This window comes from Alternaria viburni (genome assembly GCF_023758015.1).
Source record: "Alternaria viburni strain BMP 2772 chromosome Unknown scaffold_1, whole genome shotgun sequence".
NCBI lineage: Eukaryota > Fungi > Ascomycota > Dothideomycetes > Pleosporales > Pleosporaceae > Alternaria > Alternaria viburni.
In genome coordinates, this window is record NW_026055770.1 from 2442090 (window position 1) to 2461085 (window position 18996).

General features: G+C 54.3%; 4 protein-coding genes across 4 annotated transcripts; 3 read left to right on the forward strand and 1 right to left on the reverse strand.

Moving 5' to 3' along the window:
• Positions 1 to 2001: 2001 nt before the first annotated feature.
• J4E79_000876 (uncharacterized protein) lies at positions 2002 to 6637 on the forward strand (the record flags this gene model as incomplete). Its single annotated transcript, XM_049349787.1, has 11 exons — positions 2002 to 2364; positions 2425 to 2560; positions 2612 to 2784; positions 2843 to 2864; positions 2925 to 3087; positions 3138 to 3217; positions 3304 to 3411; positions 3462 to 3576; positions 3637 to 4275; positions 5173 to 5396; positions 5445 to 6637. The coding sequence occupies 11 exons, from the start codon at positions 2002 to 2004 to the stop codon at positions 6635 to 6637; spliced, it is 3216 nt and encodes a 1071-aa protein (XP_049216574.1).
• Positions 6638 to 9586: 2949 nt separating this feature from the next.
• J4E79_000877 (uncharacterized protein) lies at positions 9587 to 11923 on the forward strand (the record flags this gene model as incomplete). The annotated part of the gene is made up of 1 exon (XM_049349788.1): positions 9587 to 11923. One exon carries the CDS (start codon positions 9587 to 9589, stop codon positions 11921 to 11923), a length of 2337 nt encoding a protein of 778 aa, XP_049216575.1.
• A 2078-nt stretch (positions 11924 to 14001) lies between these two features.
• J4E79_000878 (uncharacterized protein) lies at positions 14002 to 15644 on the forward strand (the record flags this gene model as incomplete). Its single annotated transcript, XM_049349789.1, has 4 exons — positions 14002 to 14517; positions 14573 to 15080; positions 15134 to 15536; positions 15596 to 15644. The coding sequence occupies 4 exons, from the start codon at positions 14002 to 14004 to the stop codon at positions 15642 to 15644; spliced, it is 1476 nt and encodes a 491-aa protein (XP_049216576.1).
• Positions 15645 to 16584: 940 nt separating this feature from the next.
• Positions 16585 to 17298, reverse strand: J4E79_000879 (uncharacterized protein; the record flags this gene model as incomplete). The annotated part of the gene is made up of 2 exons (XM_049349790.1): positions 16585 to 16729; positions 16784 to 17298. 2 exons carry the CDS (start codon positions 17296 to 17298, stop codon positions 16585 to 16587), a joined length of 660 nt encoding a protein of 219 aa, XP_049216577.1.
• Between the last annotated feature and the right edge of the window lie 1698 nt (positions 17299 to 18996).

Genomic DNA, 18996 nt, shown 5'->3' on the forward strand with positions numbered 1-18996 from the left:
GAGAGAGAACCTCTCGTACAGAAAGAGAGCGCGCATCGTCATGGCTGTGTGTCCTTGTTATTCCCTCTCTCTTCGAGCATGTAGCTTCGCATGTCGGGCTAGAGGCCTTCGGGCGAGGTATTCCTATGATGTGGATTCTTCAACGAGAAGCTTCGGTCGCTCTTGAGGCGGCGGGTGCCCTACTGGTGAATAGTGCTTGCACTCCGCAGTTCGGTAGAATCATACATTATCGCTCTAGTTGCTGGAGCATGTGCAGCTACGTGGTGTCGTCGACAGGTTGGAGTACGCCGAAGTATCGTGTGCCTTCTCGGCGCTACATGATCGCGCCACAGCCCTGTCTGTCAGCTGAAGTCCCATGGTTCTACAAAAGCCTCTAGGTGCCTATGGCCGACGACAAGGCACCGCCGATGCATATGGGTAAGCGAGTCTAAGCCAGCGCTATGGCTGCCGTCGAAGCTGCTGTCGGCGGTATCGAGATCGCGTGAAGAGGAGCAGAGTGTTGATGGAATTGTGCGTTCTCTATCGTAGGGCACATGGCCGATGTGTACTGCTGTAGTAGATACGGTCGTGCGGTCGCGGTCGCGGTGGTGAGGAGAGTATCGAGGGGCTGAAGCCGCGGGGGCTGCGAATAAGTTTGTCAGTAGCGCCTTCCCCTATGCACCGCAGAACGTATAGCTGACCACCGCGATTCCGTAGTCGCCATCTCGATCGCCATGGTCAAGAAGACGAACGTTACGGCTATGAGCGAAGTTGAAGTCGGCATGCATGGCGCGTCATCGCGTGTCTGGTTCAGTCGGCCCGCCATGCATGATTCAGGCACGGTACGCCAGCTCGGTTCCGGCATAGTGTCCTCCTTGGGTCACGTCTTAACGACGACTGCTGCAGACGTCTTCTGCATCTCTTTACATATTTACGACTTCTTGCGGCCGCGATTCTGTACTATCTTACAAGTCACAGGTGATGTACAGTACAGAGCCGTGCTATGTGCAGACAGGCCTGTCTGGGCTATGTGCATTGCATCTACCTCACAAGGGGTTGGAAATGTAAGTTGGTCCTACACAACGACTTGTGAGACGAGGCGAAGTCTTGAGAACACTGCCCATGTTGCGAATGTGAATCAAGCGATAATAGGTACAGTACGTGTGCACATGTAAGAAGATCTTCCATTGCATCCTTCTCATTTAATTATCGACATCTCCCAATCCATTGTCAAGTCACTTCTCAGTCCTCATATTCGCAAAGCGCCCTGACTGTCACGTATTATAGAAAAAGAAAAACACACCTATGTTCGAGATAAGAGGAAAGGAAGCCAACAGCTATTCGCTGCTCTTAGCAACAATTCTTCCATGTTGCTGTTGCGTGAGAAAACGGCAACGAGCATGTTAGACGTGTACTGTTACGAATGGATCTGCGTGCCCACCAACACATCACTTTCATTCTGATAGCATCTCTCATGCGAAGCTCGCCAGTTCCATAACCTCTCACTATTATTCTCACTTGGGGCCATCACTTCGAGCGTCACTTCACCGCTATACCTGCGTGCAAGATATAAGAGCTCGCATCTCATGTGGCTTGTTACTTCTTCAATTTGGATCGACTCGTTCATGCTGAGTCCAAGATAACAGTCTACTCGTCACAGCTGCCAGAAAAGTACTGCGTCATCGTACAGTACGTCGACATCATCTTGATACCGTAGGGCAGATACGGGCAGTCCTTTCCCTCTCTCCTTCACCTATCCTCACTCACCTCAGCCGTGGAAGCTTCTGGCCTTTCGCTTATCGTTGTGGTCACCCAGGCACCAGTATCTCCTTTGGAAAGCGCGCTAAGGGACGCTACTGCGCACAGCTCCTACCCTTTCTGTCCATATAAACAACGCAAGCTTTTCTCCCCACCTCCAACTCCCTTACCCCACATCCCCAACTCTCACACACGCTGCAATTAGCAGTATCGTTCAAGCAATAGCTACACTTTCTACACTTTCTACCTTCTCCCTTCATCGCCATGTCTGACGCAGGAGCTCCCGAGGCGACTGCGACCGACGCCGGCGCTGCCCGCAAGGAGCAGCAGGCTCAAGATCTTGCGCGCGCCCAGGAAGCCGGATGGAACAACCCAGTTCCCTTCCAGTATGAGACAGTCGTTGGTGGCACTCCTGCCGAGGACGATACTCGCGACACTGCTGTCTGGCTCTCGGACGCTGCTATTTACCAGTGGGACGACGAGTTCGGCGATGTTGGAGAGCCCAACCCTGAGCTCGAGAAGATGCTCTTCACCGACCAGTATCTCCAGCGCGCCGGTGGTGCAATCAAGGCGCTCTCGTTCGACGTGACTCTCTCGGGTCCCACCAAGATCAGCCCCGTCCGCAACGTAAGTCACTGAAACTTGGGCCTGCAGGTCTTTGCATGCTTCTCTGCTAAACTTTGTCAGTTCGAAGATGCCGGTCTTCACCCGATCATGCTTGACAACGTCAAGTTGTGCCAGTACGTGGCCCCGACCCCGATTCAGTCCTACTGCATCCCTGCTATCTTGACTGGACACGACGTGGTCGCCGTTGCACAGACTGGTAAGTCGCCTCGTCCGTACTCACTCTCTCATCCCTACTAACACTACTCAGGTTCCGGCAAGACTGCTGCGTTCCTCCTCCCGATCCTGTCCAAGCTCATGGGCAAGGCCCGTCAACTCGCTGCTCCGCGCCCCAACCCGGTCCGCTACAACCCTCTCACCGACAAAGTCCGTGCGGAGCCGCTCGTCCTGGTCGTCTGTCCTACGCGTGAGCTTGCTTGTCAGGTAAGTTTCCATTATACGAAGTACATGCTGAACGTATACTGACCTGGGTTCGTGATAGATCTTTGACGAGGCGCGTCGTCGTAGGTACCCCAGTACGAAACTCACATGAGACACATACTGACTTCATACCCTCCGTTTAGTGTGCTACCGTACTATGCTGCGTCCTTGCGTCATCTACGGTGGCGCCCCCAGCAGGAATCAGCGGGAACAACTCGAGATGGGTTGTGACATTCTCATCGCGACTCCGGGTCGCCTCATGGACTTTATGTCTAACATCAACCTGCTGTCCTTCAACCGCCTGAAGTAAGTCAAGCAATCTTGTAAGGTACTTCATAACTGACTAACACGAACAGGTTCACCGTAATTGACGAGGCTGACGAGCTTCTCTCCTCTGGTTGGGAAGAGGCCATGGAGAAGTTGTTCGCTGGTTCAGGTAGGTCGACACACTCTTCCCAGCATGGACTTCTATGAATTACTTGCTGGATCATTCTTCTGTATTACCTACTGACAACCGCTCAGATCAGAACGACGACGCCGACCACACGTATCTCATGTTCTCCGCCACGTTCCCCAAGTCAGCTCGTCGCCTGACTCGGGAATACATGGACGAGGATTGCGTCCGTATCAGTATGTTTCCACTTCCCCAGTTTGACGAATAGCCCACTCACAATATACAGAGGTCGGTAGGGTTGGCAGCACCCACCAAAACATAACGCAGCAAGTCATCTTCGCCGAGGAGAGCGCCAAGAGCCAGGCACTGTTTGACTTGATCTTCAGTGAAGGCCCTCAGCGGTACGTACAATCCCCTCTGACATCTGTGACGAGCGCAAGATGCTAACTCTGTCACTACAGCACCCTCGTCTTCACCAACTCCAAGGTGAAGTGCGACATGGTTGATGACTTCCTGTACAACAAGGGAATGCCTGTCACCTCGATCCACTCAGACCGCACACAGCGTGAGCGTGAAGATGCTCTTCGCTCATTCCGTACCGGCCGCTGCCCCATTCTCGTCGCTACCGGAGTCACTGCGCGTGGTCTGGACGTCGCCAACGTCAAGCATGTAATCAACTACGATCTTCCGTCAACCATGCATGACGGTATCACGGAATACATTCACCGCATCGGCCGTACCGCGCGTATCGGTAATGAGGGCAAAGCTACGTCTTTCTTCAATGACCGCAACGAAGATATCGGCGAAGACCTCTGCAAGATTCTGTGCGAGAGCAAGCAGGCAATTCCAGAGTTTCTCCAAGAGCACATGCCCGAGGATCCCAACACTATCGAGTGGCACGACGGCACTGACGATGAGTCTGATGACGGTCTTGGTGGTGGCTTTGGCGGTAGTGACGCGGGAGGTTTTGACGCTGAGGCTACTGGCTTCGGTGGAGAGGCTGCCGCTGATACTGGATTCGGTGGCGATGACGGCGGTTTCGGTGGAGGTGGAGGAGGCTTCTCTGCTGATGCCGACGCCGACGACAAGGCCGCTGCCTGGTAAGCTTCTTTGGTTCTCCAAAGTCCTTCGCCGTCTTCCAAAAGTGCTTAGCTAGCCTGCTTCATGCGGCTTGCTTTCGTCGCCTGCGCCTCCACGGCTTCAGGCTGAGTACTCCGGTTAACGATTCACGCTTCACGACATGACGCGACAACGACTTCTCCTTCGCGGTGGTCCAGGGCCTTGCAAATGAGTTGCAGGGTGCAGTACCGCTGATATGTGGCATGATGATCATGGTCAGCTAGTCTACATATACCAAATGTCAGAGTAAATCTGGAAACCATGTTCTTGTTAATGCTTTCGTGATATGACGTTCGGTACTTTTGACATTGCCAGGTGTAGCAACAAGCACGTTCATTTAACGGGTCCTTTTCACATAGGCGTATGCCCCGGAGTCGTCAAAATCAGAACCCGAAGGTATCTACATTGGGCATGAACTGACACAACGCAGTGCTAATAGGAAGTGCCTAGGTGTGGTGGATGACCCCTGCGATGCTTCGCGCAATCAAGCTTTGGCCTAGCCGGGGCCGGCTTGAAACACCATCAACAATTTCGGCAACGCACGATCTCCCTGTATCGCATCGCAGCGCGAACAACATCTGACGTCACACCCGACCATGGCTTCCGTGCCTTCCAGCTGGGCACACAGTCCGCGTCCCCCTTAGTCCTTTTGCACGCGCAACGCACATTGCTCACTCAGCATTCAATGCGTGACGCAGCCGCATACAACGAGTCCTCCGCGTCATGAACGCCGTCGCCCTGTCTACCTCCGTGTCATAATCACGATGAGCAGCTATTTCCATTCGATTGCCTATTTTTTCCGCCTCCCCTTCCACATACAATGGCGGTAGGATATTCCGCAATGAATAATGCGCGAGGCCGACACTGACTGCATCCAGCACTGCGCTTGTCCAAATACCGCGATTCGTTCCTCTCTCCATCCTGCACGTCACGTCGCCTAAGGGGCCCCATCCTTTTCTCATATCGCTGCCGAGTCGGAAGGACAACCTCATCTACTGCTACGTCTTTGTGCCGCCGAAACCGGTCGATCTCGATGGCAATGGCGACCAGGAGAGGAAAGAGACTGGGGAATGGCGTGTGCCTGTGGTGCTGGATTTTCATGGTACGAAAGCGGGGTGTTTATGAGGACGCTCGTGGCTAACAGAACCAGGCGGAGGCTTCATAATGGGATCGCCCTTGGAGCAAGCCCCGTATGCGTCGATGATGTCGCGTGAGCTCGGAGCCGTAGTCATCAGCGTATCCTATCGCATCGGACCCTTCCACCAATTCCCCGCCGCTATTCACGACGCGGAAGACGTCTTGTCCGCGATTCTAGACACGAGTGGAGTTTCGAAAGCCGGCAAGGTCCTTAGAGAGGAAATTCAGCGGTACTACTCCATAGTACGGGATGGCGCACTGGAAAAGAAGAAGAAGGAACCTCTTGCACCACATCTTGAGCACGTCAAGACCATCACCCTCGACCCTACACGTCTGGCGATCTCAGGCTTCTCGGCAGGAGGAAACATTGCCTTGAACATGGCTATATCAGTACCGCCTTGTCCTGAACTCGGCATGTCGACTACAATCGGTCCTCGCTCGCGCACGAATGATCCTGCGCATGCAGACACCATGTCGCCTATCATGCCCGAAAACCGCAGAGCCACGATTCTAGACGATCCCTTCGAGTCGTGGCCCTCTCTCCTACCTCCCGCGCAAGCACAGCCCCGCATGCTGCCGCTCCTCCTATTCTACCCTTCGCTCGACGCACGCCTACTCCCACACGAACGTCCCATGAAGCCACTACCCAATGCGCTGCGACCGGACGACCACCACAAACAAAAGCCGAAAGCACCTGGCCTGTTCTCAATTATGGGTCCAACCTACCTCCCGCGCAAACTACGACCGCACCCGCGAGCCAGCCCCGGCTTGAACGACCCAATGCACATCCAGAAGAACGCCGCCATCCTCCTCGTCCTACCTGAAAAAGACACTCTAGCCGTGCAAAGCGACGTCTGGGTCGACAAGATGAACAACAACGACTGGAACGGGCCTGTACGCTTCGGCGACGGGCGCTCAGGCGACTGGGACGGGCGCCAGGGTGGACAAGCGGGATCGGACAATGTACCCAGTAGCCAGAACGGAGGCATGGAGGTCTGGCACGCGCCTGGGTGCAGACATGGTTGGACGCAGTTTCCGGATACTTTTGTGCCTCAGCATGAGCGCAGTGAGAGGGAATTGGTGTTTGCACGGACGCTGGATTTTGTCAGGGATAATTGGAGGAAGGAGTTGCAGGTTGAGAAGCGGCAGTTGGGGAATCAGATTCAGGAGTTGAGACGGTTGAGTATACCTGGGGAGGATGAATAAGATGGGAGTTCAAGTGCAGCTGTAGGCCTCGTAATTGGATTCACTACATCGAAAGTGATATCTTTGCACAGGGGCGAGTCTCAGGGCGAGACTGAGAATCACCACAGCTGTTTTCTCGATAGTGAGCAGGTGTTCTAACATGAACGTTTTCAGCAAAATATCTGTATTGTGCGATGTATGAGGCACGTATCTGGTACTGCATCCTGCAGGGAACGAAGATTAGACAGAGTACCTGTCTTGTGTCCCATAACAACCAATTTCCAGCAATCGTCTTACCCCATAGCCTCCACGCACTCTCCCCGGAGTTTACCCCAGTGTACTATATGTTGTTGGTCTCTTGTTCGGTATTACTCGCACTGGATCAGCGGATCGTGAAACAAGCATGTGACTGGGAGAAATGCCGAGCCGCTTGGCTGAAGTAAGGAGTGTCTTGGGGGGAAGATTGTGTGTTGCTTAGGCGGCTTGGCCCCAGGTGCGGGATCGACGGGACGTTGTTGTGCGACGGTGGGAGATGGGAGAGATGGGATTGGTGTGGGAAAGAGGTGGGGAGGGGAGGTAGTGTCTGGTGATGTGGAATGACAGCACGATGAAGACGACCAGCCTTAGAGGTGTGCAGAGCATACACTTCTTTTCCAAGATGCACTGTCGATGTACTTCTCTGCGTGTTATGAACCAAGGGTCTTGTTCGCAGCAGAGCAACATCCCGGTCTGTCACTGCTAGCTCTTCGCATGTCGCGACGAGTAACCCAGCTTGTAACGTTTTAGCCAGTTTGAAACCACACTGCACACTTCAGGCAAGTATGGCGCAAGCAAGCAACATTAGTACGCGCGCCGCTGCCGAGTCAAACTAGCAAATGAGGGGTAATCCCAAACTACATCGCTCGTACTCTCCACATTCCAACACGTGGTGCTGGTGGAGGAGAGCGCCGATGTATGTGTGTTTACGACGCTGCTGATATCACGCGCATGTGAGAGTCGGTTGTTCGGGAATGGAAGGAAGGAACTACGTCATATTGCGATGCAAAGACAAGGATTAGGTGTAAGAGGACGGCAGACAGCTGTTCAGGCCTGACCGCAAGTAGCAAGCCGTGCCGGATACCGGGTAATACCCAAGCTGCGTACTGTACACTGCGTAAGTTGTGTGGGGTACCTTTTCTTCCTACACAGCCGTAGCAGATACGTATGTATGGAGTACGAAGCAACAGGACGATGGCATTGGCGCGAAAACCACGCGTGGGGGTTGTTAAGCAGGAGCGTCACGCGTCATGGGGTACGGCTTCCTTCCCCGCGAATACAATGTCGGCGATTGGGATAAGCTCGTTTGAAGCCGGCTGAGGCGCTTGCTGGCGAAATGTTATACTGCGTCTCAGCGAACGGAACCCCAGACGTGAGATGGACCCTCTTGCTGGGCACTGCACGACAAGCCTCGTGCAGCTGCAGATTGGCGGCAGAGCACGGTGGTTTAAACCGGTATCCCGTTCTTGAGGCTTGAATGGAGTCAGATGATGGACTACTTTCCACAGTGTAGACGCGTCCTCTTTGGACTAAGGTGAGGCGCGGGTGTAGGAGAAGCGGTCAAGTAGCGGTGTGGAGGTGGTAGCAAGAGATGAAGCTGCCATGTGGAGCTGAGAGAAGGGAGAAGGGAGGAGGTATGGAGACATGGCGAGGAATGAGGCATTTGAGGAAAACGATATTAAGCCGCCGTGCTTGGGGTTGAGCAGAGGGCGTGCATGTGGTCGTGTTGATGCATGCGACGTCGGACAGATGGTACAAAAGAAGGTGTGAGGGCTGGCTAGCGGGGCGTTGTCGGCGGCGTCGCGTTGATCAGGGTCCTGTTTCCGAAGCTTGCGGAATTCAGCATGGCATGGGCTGCGCTGCTCGATTGCGTCTTGCATCGGCTGTGCTGGAAGGATGAAACCTGCTTTGGGGTACTCCCAGGTGCTGGAGTATTCTAGTCGCAGATGTCATCTCCGCACTGACAAGGGGAGGAAGTCAATCATCAACAACAAAGGCGATAACAAAGCAATACAAAAGCCGCAACAAAGTTCATTGATTGTTGATGAGTGAGGGTGACTGCGCGCAGAGATTGCCGAATCTGACGGCCAGAGGGCTCGTGTCACGGAAGTGCAGGTGTGGCAGCGTGAGCAGGTGCATTGCTAGACCAGTGCACAATTGACAAAGGCCCAGCGTGGCATTGGCTGCGCGGGCGTGGGCGCGAATTAAAATGCCGGCTACCCACTGTTTGTGCTTTGCAGACCATCTGGTGCCGAGCCGCCAGAGCGCATATCAAATTCCTCGCTCCCTCTCTCCTACGACCAGTCCCACCTGCGTTGCGCCACTACTGTTGCAGTCTGAAGTCGCCTGACAGCACAGCTTGGCCCTCGATCTGCACCCTCCCTAGCACCGCTCACTCACGCACTTGTCAACGGGCCCTCTGCTAGCCTGCGGCCCGTCGCCACACGTCGCTGTCGCTGTGGGAACTCGACCTCATCCTCTCCAGGTACCCCTTCCCACTCGACACTGCCCGACGCTTGTCGCTTCTGACACGTCTTCGAGCCCGCTTCTAGTTCCACCCACGGCTCCTCACACACAGCTCCACCATGTTTCTGTCCATATTATAACACTTCGCCTCACTGGGGCCCCACTCTCCCACACACCCATCCATACCGCCCAGCAGTAATCCGCCGAACCGCCTCTAATTGCATTGCACTCGACACGATCGACATAGCACGCCGCCTGCTCTAACGAGGGTCCAGGAACGCTGCGGCAGGTGCATTGCGCCAAAAAGAAACCGTGAAACGCCTCACCCGCTTGCATCACGACCACACAACTTCACTATTACGGCATCACTTCGAAATATTATTCGCACTCCGCAATTGAATCTGATACACGACCTTGCACCGACCCCACGCACGTTCCTCGATCGATACACCACCGACTACAGAACACATGGCGAACGAGCAGGATTACTTTGCTAGACAGGGCGCGTTGCAAGTAAACACACAGCAGAACATGTCGAATACATGTCCGCCAGATATGACAGCAGAGGAGGAGGCGGTCGGCGACCTAGACGAACCCCCTGAACCTCGCGCGCAACGCCCTGCCCCCCTGGTGCTCCAGCATTCCTCCTCCACATCCTTCACCAAATCGAAACCCGTCATCGATCGCAAAGCATCGCTTCTCACATCCGCGCTCAAGTCGGGCTCGAACGCGAGCTCGCCTGTTGAGGAACACTCGGATGCGAGCCCCGTCCGCGGCATGTCGTGCGTCTCGACATGGAGTAACAACAGCGGCACCGCAGATCTCACTAGCGACGGAGGCTTCACGAGCCCTGGCACACGGCCCTGCACGCCGAGCCCGCCACTTCCTTCGGCAGCGTTCCACAGCATGCTGCCCACGTTCAACAACAAACCGTTGGAGTTACCCATCTCCGTGGTCTCACACGACGACGAGAACATCACCCCAGTACCCAAGACCGCGCCTGCTCAGAGCACCGAGCAGAGCATCGAGGCTGTTCTGGGAAGGAAGAGGCGCATCATGTTTGCGTGCGGGCCCAAGGAGGACAAGAAGCCAGCAGAGGCACCTGCAAAGCCCGCGCCTGTGCCTACTCCCCAGGCCGAGGAACCTCCCAAGCGCGTCTGCACCATCAAGTTCGCGTGCCCATCCAAGCCATCTACAGAAGCAGCGCCGAAACCCCGCCGCATGGCCAGCCCCGCACCGCCACCACGCCGGATACCCTCGTCTCCCAAGCCAACCACCAAAGTCCATCGCGACTCCGATTCTACGGTCCGCAACAATTCCCCCGTGAGCGTGCGTAAAGTCCGCCCGGTTGACCACACGCGGCGCTTGAGTTCCAACTCCGATCTTGCCCGCTGTGAAGCATACCGGTTCCACGAGTTTGCTAGCTCAGAAGAGGAGGTCGAAGAGTGGACTCAAGAAGTTACCTGCCATCGAAGCCGGCTTACGGTCCAGGATACGCTCAAGATTGAGAACAACCTGCGTAAGCTGGGCGAGGAGGTCGCTGAAGAGGAAGCCATTGACGAAGAGGACGAGGACGATGATGAGGACAACGTCGAAATGGATGATGACGATGACGATCTGCTAGACGAGGATGAAGACGCCGCGTACAGCGATGCGACTGATGAGGGTTTCCAGACTGATGATGAGAACGGATTTGCCGTCTCAGATGATGACAGCGATGCCGGGTCTGACTACGACTGGTGGGCGCCTGGAGCATCAACTGCAGCGACATCTGTAGAGCACCTGGAACAGCTTCGACTGAAGACTCACCGAACCGTCTCTGAATCATCGATTGGGTCTTTGGAGAGCCGCGAGGGTCTCAAGATCATGGACAAGCCTTCCAAGCGCAGAAAGTCATCGAAGCCGGTCAACATCCGCGTTCCCACCCCTGAGCTGCCCGACAGTACAGACTTTGTTTGCGGTACGCTTGATGAGGATAGGCCAGCTGAAGCTGCGTACATGTCGACACTCGAACGTCGACGTGCGGCCAAGCACAAGCCCACTCCACAGGACATTGACCCTACCTTCCCAACATCGGATCCGGAGCTTCCTGACGATGATGAGGATGAGGTCTCTGAAGACGAGAAAGCTTCCGAGACTGATCATCTCATGATTCATGGCCGCATGGACCCTGTCAACATCGATGGACGAGGTCGCCGCAAAGAGGTTTCAAAGAAGCGTTCTCCTCTGCCATCACCGAAGCGCTTACGATCTCCTCCACCCGCAAAGCGTGCTGTGCATCGCTCCCCTCCACCACGCAAGCTGTTTGGAAACTCCCCCAAGCGCCACCATTCTCCTCCGCCTCCAATGCGCCTTAGGTCTCCACCACCTACACGTCGCGGCTCCGTCAACCCTGTGAACATGACCACACGTCAGCGCAGCGATACCTCCATCCGCTTCGCCGGCATCGCCGAGCGTCCTGCACCCACAGTCTCAGCGTCCGTCCCACGCACCCCCATCACCATGCGCAACCCATTCGACCTCGACGAGGACGAAGATGCCGACGGCTCCGACATGCCCATTCGCCGCGCCATCGACATCAAAGTCGGGCTCGAGAAGAAGAGGCAACGACGCAAGGAGAAGCTGTACCGCAAGCAACACCGCAAAGGTGCCAAAGAAAAGCGTCCCGCTCCTGGTCGCGGCGCAGAACGCATGCGCGAGATGGGCCTCGCGGTACACGCTCACAAAGGCAAGACAAATGCCTTCCAACCGTTTGGAATCCGCAAAGATGCGGATGAGGAGGATATGCATGTTTTGTCGGCGTAGACGACAGACGTGTTGTACAGGTGAGGATCAGCGCCGCCGTATATATTCGGCATTTTTACATGTTCCCTGCAGTCTGTTGTAGGGCTTGTTGGTCGCTGATCCCACTTTCTCGTTAGGGTTGCTATGGAAGCACCCAGCGATTTCAACTTCTTAGGCTCCTTGTTCTTTTCCTCTTCTTTGCCTACTTACCTTCTTTTTTCGAGCTTCTTTCACTACTTATGGGCTTCTCATGTACATAGCCTTTTTATCTATATTTTTTTTGCCAAACACTTACTTTTGGGATTCTCACGTTACGTATCTTTAGTGTCTCTTTTGTACTTGACTTATTGCATCTAGGATCTAGGAGTTTTGCGTAGCATTGATGGCCTCCTCGTAGGGTACAGCGGGTTGAGCGCCGGTTGGGGAGTTTTATGTGAATCTATCATAGCATCGCAGGATGTGCATGTCCTGTGGATTGACTGTTGTGCCATTGAGATTGCTAGACGTTGACTTATTATATGTGACTTGGTTATCATCATTCAGGTCCATGTCCATCGCAATGTAGGGCCCGCAGATAAAACGCCCGTATCGATATTCTGTTCGTGAGTTCCACCGTGTGTCTTTCTAGACGTCTTGAGTAAGTAAACACATATGTGCCCTGCAGTAACGAGTGTAGCTACACTGCAAGTGTCCATCCCATACCGCTACAGTCACCCTTCGCGCATCACACTGATTTTCCCATCACCACAAAAAATCTGCCAACGTCCTCACCTCCCCCATGACTCTCGTGTGCTCCACCCGTCACACATAACATGGTTCGATGATGTAAGGGTACTCCACAACCGGCACTTGCGCAGATGCAGACATGCAACGGGTGACCCACTACCCACGAGCGTAACAACCATGGAACCGACCCACGACCCACAAACGCAGAAGAATTTAATGCCCGATGGATCAACACCTGCTTTGACGTCGGTTACATTTCAACTGCCGCGGGACGCTACTGGCCAAGTATATGTATATGCGCTATGCGAACACGTACGCGTCCTACCGTATTAACTTGTATACTTGTATGGAGCTAAATAGGTGCATCTGCATGCGCTCGCAGTACACCCATAATGTAATGATGATACCTACACTATTGCCATCGTTCAATAGTCTCGACAATACACCTAGACACGTTGAAGCAGGTGGCTTGAATGACATCAATTGATGCAGGTGGGTCGCGTGCGCCACCTTACTGGATTGGGCTGGCAGGTGCTAGAGGCCGCGCGTGCTTCAACAGTTCCAAGGTAAGCGCGCGCAGGGTCGCATCTCACGACGGATGCAGTGCGGTTGTGCTGGTATACTGTGATAGTTGCACCCTGAGTTGCACGGGGGGCCTGAAGTTGATAGACGAGGATCCTTTGCTCGTATTCGCATCGTGCAGCGGGTGCAGCCGAATGCTTGACATGCGACTGACAACGCGTGGGGAAGGCGGGGCGTGTGGTGGAGGTTGATTCTATAGTATTTTATGCAGATGTAGTCTATATTCTTCTTGTTTTTGCACTCGAGGTTAGAGTATCTGCTTGCGAACAATCTGGAGGCATGATGTTGAGGTAACGACGAGGTGCATGTGAGGCGTCGGTACCTTCTCGCCCCTGTCATACGTACTACTGTAATGTACTAAGCGTTGACCGATCTAAATATCCCGCCGCGCACTGCACTCCGCAACGCCCTCACCGTATCTCCCATTGGGGGCAACCCGTCTTGTCCATCACCATGCCAACTCCACCGTGAAGCGTCTATCGTCATTCCTCCCGCCGGCTGTCCCCATCGCCGCCCCTCTTCTTTTTCCACAACCGTCTTTGGAACCCTTCACCTCTGCCAGTCGCGTGCCGGTCCTCGTTCTTCGTCGACGCCGTCATAGCGCTTCGCTTCCCTTTCACTTGTACATATTCATATTGGTAGTGTCGCCATCCATGTCGCCTCCAGCCACGCTCCGAAGCTCCCCAATTTCGATAATATAGACACGCGCGACCGACTTCGCTCGCGTGTCCACGCTACCCGCACCCCCCATCGTCGCTCCGGTTCACGTCGCCCGGATCCCGCTAGCACCCATGCTCATGAAGAAGATGTGGATAGTGGAGGAGCGGAAGGACAAGACTGTATACCGTCGCCGCTGTCCGACCGGCGGAGAAGTCCTCTCCTTCTTCTTCGTCTCGGCATGCGCCCTCCTGTTCCTCATCATCTGCACCATTCTCTACGGCACGCGCACACAAAACCCGTCCTTGCCCCCGCTCGTCAAGGAGTACATGCCCGCCGGCCGCTGTTTATGCGAGTTCAGTACGACGTTCTCCTGCGACACTTGTCTGGATTGCGCTGCAAACCAGGCTATTCTCACGACTAATGCGACGGAGTTGGAAGAAAATGGGCTGTGGACTTTTACGTATCCAAGGGATAAGAACAATTATGGGCTAGATGAGGCGCAGTGTGATAGCGCTTTTCCGGGACAATATGAGGATATTGAGCGTGCGGTCAAGGTGCGGAGTCGCTGGGGTAAGGTGACGCAGGCGGATCTCAATAGCTTCGAGCTTACGAAGGGGATGGTGAGGGCTATGGTTTATGATAGAGAGGTTTGTTGAGTTCTGGACAATTGGCAAGTGCTGAGCGCATGCTAACATACAACAGCTCTACATCCTCGAGACTCACATGGTCGATAACGTCAACCGCCAAAAAGCCATTGCAACTCTCAGCGCCATATACCGCGCCGTTCTCGCCGCCCCCTCAACCGCCGATATCCCAAACATCGAATTCGTCTTCTCCGTAGAGGACCTCCCTGCGCAACCCCACAAACCGATATGGTCCCTCACCCGCCGTGTCCAGGACCATAACCTCTGGTTAATACCCGACTTTGGGTTCTGGAGCTGGGACATGCCCGCGCTGGGCACACTGGACGAAGTTGCTCAAGAGGCGGTTCAAAGGGAAGCCGTCGAGTCGTGGGACCAAAAGATCGAGAAGCTAGTCTGGAGAGGCAAAATCACTTTTGCGCCTAAGCTGCGGAGAGCGCTCCTCGATGCAGCGAAAGGCAAGCCATGGAGTGATGTCGGCCAACTCAAGTGGACAGATCCAAATTTCAAAGAGCAGTTTCTCGGGCCGGTGGATCAGTGTAATTACATGTTCATTGCTCACGCCGAAGGTATTATACACCCAACCACGAATAGAGTTCTGCATACTAACAACCTCCACCAGGTCGTTCCTACTCCGGCTCCCTCAAATACCGCCAACTGTGCCGCTCAGTAATCGTCTCGCACAAACTGCAATGGATACAACACCACCACTACCTCTTCCGCTCCAACGGCTCCAACCAAAACTTCGTCGAAGTCGAACGCGACTTTTCCGATCTAGCATCTGCTATGGAAGATCTGCTTGACCACCCTGAAAAGGCAAAGCGCATAGCAGATAACTCGGTGCAGGTATTCAGAGAAAGATATCTGACGCAAGCGGCGGAGGCGTGTTATTGGCGGAAGCTCATGAAGAGGTGGAGGGATGTTGTCGATTGGGAACCGGTGTTGTTTGCTGGGAGTGGAGAGGATGGGATGGCGAAAGAGAGGAATAGGGTGAGGAGGAGGGGGGTAAGGTATGAGACGTTCATGTAAGTTGCTTCGGACTAGAGTGAAAAGTGAGGATATGGATGGCTAACAAACCTGGTAGGCTCTACGAACCCAAAATCCAACTTTCGTACCCGGAATCGGCGCATTGAGCTTGAGTTGCGGACTCGCTCGCACACTTATATCGCAGCTGACCTTGTTTGGCCGGTGTTACATCTTCTGGAGTATAGGCGGGATAGCTATTTGAGAGCGTTTATACCCCTTTCGTGTTTGCGAATCTTGTTTACTTGTTTGGTCGATGGGAGGGTTTAGAAGAGGGAAGTAAAAGCGATGTTAACTAGTTACGATACTATGTAGAGTAATACGTAATATAGCATCGATTCAAACATAACTAGTTCACACGCATGAGATCTGGACGTGTTGGCGTGTATCTTGTGTGAGGGTCTTATGACGTAATACACACGGCTACAGTACCGTTTCAGTGCTGTTGAATCTGCGACACATGGTAAAAGATATCTCACACTTGAAACGTTTACAGACACGTGAAAGAGGGAGTTGTATAAATGTAACGTTTTGGTATTGATACAAGATCTCGTAGACAGTCAGTGCTAATCCCAGACCGCCTACATGTATTCCCCGCCTGGCTGTTGCAGCGAGGCTGATTGTCCCTCAGCCACCGTGTGTGTGGTGTTGGTCCACGTCTCCCAACGGTCCCCACGAAGGTGGACGAAGTGCGGGATAGCGCGATGCAGAGTGCAGGAGCGTGTGTGTGTGTGTGTGTGGAGACAGATAACAAGACCTCTTGGATGGTCTGGGAGGGGTACTGCGCTGTGTTGGCCTCTCCAGAGATGAAAGTAGAGTCCAGGATGGGCAGTGCGGAAGGGGATGTTCCAGGGATATGCCTGTCCGGGACGATGGCCGATGGTAGGTGTGGGTGGGTAGCAAGGAGCTCGGTCGAGCGTTTCTCGGCCGTAGTCTTGCTGCTCGTGGGGGATGTGAGTACTGGAAGTGGACCGCTTCGAAGGAACCTCGTAACGGACATCTCGCCGTGGTCTTGTGATCAGACCGAATAGTCAATCGCGTCGACTAAGCTCAAGAATAGTCGGTAGGCAGACGCTTTGTCTCAGCCCTGACTTCCGCGGTCAAGGCCTTGACCTCAGCCGTCAACGCGTCAAACTCGGCTCTTAGAGCCTTCTCATCGCCCTCCAGCATTATAGCTCCAGTCCTCGAGAAGAACCTATGCCAGATGTTAGCATGTAAGTCTCTTTCACACAAGCTGTCAGCAACCCACCTCATCCACACCCACTCCCCCGCAACCCAAACCATCGTAGCCAACATAAACAGCCCCAGCACCGTCCCCACATAATGCACCTCCTGCTCGACGCCTCCCCTCCCCCTCCCACTCACCCCGTCAACCTCTTGTCCAAACCCACAGACAACTCTGTTCTCACTCGTCACCCCGCTGCTCGGATCCAAGGGACTAACCTCCCCTCCCTCATGCATGCTCTGCAGCAGGTTAAGCGGGAGGGGCTTGGGAATGGCGAGTAAGGTGTCCATGGTGGTTTGGCTGGCGAATTGGATGGGGAGCGCGTTGGTGATGGAGAGGGAGAAGGCGGTTTCCCAGTCTAGAGTGAGCAGCTCTTGGTAGGAACATGGGGTTGGGGTGCGGCTGGTGGAGAAGGTGAGGCAGCGGCATTGGAGGTCTTCTAGTTGGGGTGTAGGCTGAGGTTGTGTCGGGGCGGCAAGAGATGCGCTGGTGAGGGCCATGATGGTGAGGAGGAGGGGGATTCGTTGGTTGGGCGACATGGTTGTTGTGTGTTTGGTAAGTTGGATCGTTGTTGCAGTTGAAATCGCAGGCGTTGAATTCGGGCGAAAGGTGGAAACCCAACGACTCTGGATTCGCAGCGGCGGAGCGGAGAAACCTCACGATATAGAGTTAACCTGCTACTTTGGGTTGGAGGTAATATGGTCCAAGAGCTATGCGCAGCGATCTAGACCCTCATTAGCGCAGCCCTCACTCTCGTACATCTGCTCCTCTTGATTAAGCGAACAGACAACACCCTCAATCATCAACTCACCAATGAATAATATCTGCGTACCTTGAAGTAATAATCGTCGTGAGCCACATGTGCAGTCGAGGGGAGCGACAGAAGTGGCTTATGAACCCGTTCGAAACAAGCGTGGGTATGAGCGTTGGAACCAGGCACGTATGCGCAAGCTTGCATTCACCCTCGCGTGGCGCTAAACCTCGGTAGCTTACTTGGGGGCCGAGATGCGTGAGTGAATATCACACGACACCCTTGCAGCGATCCTGACTTTCCCAGGCACATAATCAAGTCTCACACGACAGATTTCACGCTGCTGCATGAGCGGCCGCCGGAGCGGTGGTCATCCTATACGCCGGCTCCGGCGAGCCAATAGTTCCGATAGTCACATTTCCAGCTTCAAGACCCGTCGACAGAAGGAACACCGGTACGGTGTCGTCGCACGCGCTATTGTTCCACACGTTTCGTGAAGAGGAGGATAGTGCCGGTGATAATTGCCTAGCTCAGCCACACGTTTCCGTGCACGTTGTGAGGGATGTAGGCGGATTGGTCCCTGATCGACTGGTTTGCGGCTGCGATGGAGTTAGTGCGTGTGCTCGCAGCGTCTGTGCTTGTGGCTTGAATCGACGCGCTGGCGTCAAAAAGGGCTGATGATGCGCGAAACAAATCTGGAAGGTTACGAGAGTGGGTTGGGGGGTCCTGGGGATCGTGCTACGGGGTCAAAGCTGGGATTAGCTGGCTGAGTGTGCCGTGTCGTGAGATGTTGCCTGATGTCTTCCTCGAGGGGAGATTGTTTGCTGCGTGCAACCGATGCCACGAAAGCAAAGTGGTGCAGATATGCCCACGTATACAAGCTAAGCAGCAAATCGCCTGATCAAAAAGTCCCATCTCCAAGCTGATAGGAGCAACGACTCCCCGATCGTCACCAGCCATAATACCAAGCTTTCCTAGACACCTGTCAAAACGATACCAAGCCTTCTCAAAAAGCTTATCCCTCCACAAACCCTGACGCGCAAGCCACGATATTCCCGGCTCTCAGACCATCACGCCCTTCAAAATCCCTCACCCCCCTTCCCTGTCCGGACGCAACGTGCCTCCCGAAAGCCTAATTAGTTTCGAAACCGACCCTACCTACCTATCACAGCCCCCGCAGCGTATATCGGACCATTTAGACCTGCGTCACATAACACCGCGGACCGGCGTAGACTCCGAAAGTCCAGTTCGCGAATAATTACAATTCTGGGTGGGTGCGTTTGGGAACACGAGATGGCTAGCGGGCAAGCGCCGATCGTGGTGCTGGGTTAGTGGCTGAGGTGACGACGCAAAAAGAGGCGCAGGTTTGTGGTTCAATTTCTTGATCAAGGCCGGTGTGTTAGGCGTGCTGGAAAGGGCCGTTGGGTAACCAGATGGGGAGCTTGGTAATTCGTTGGGTTTGGGGTGAGATTAGGTAGCGTGGATG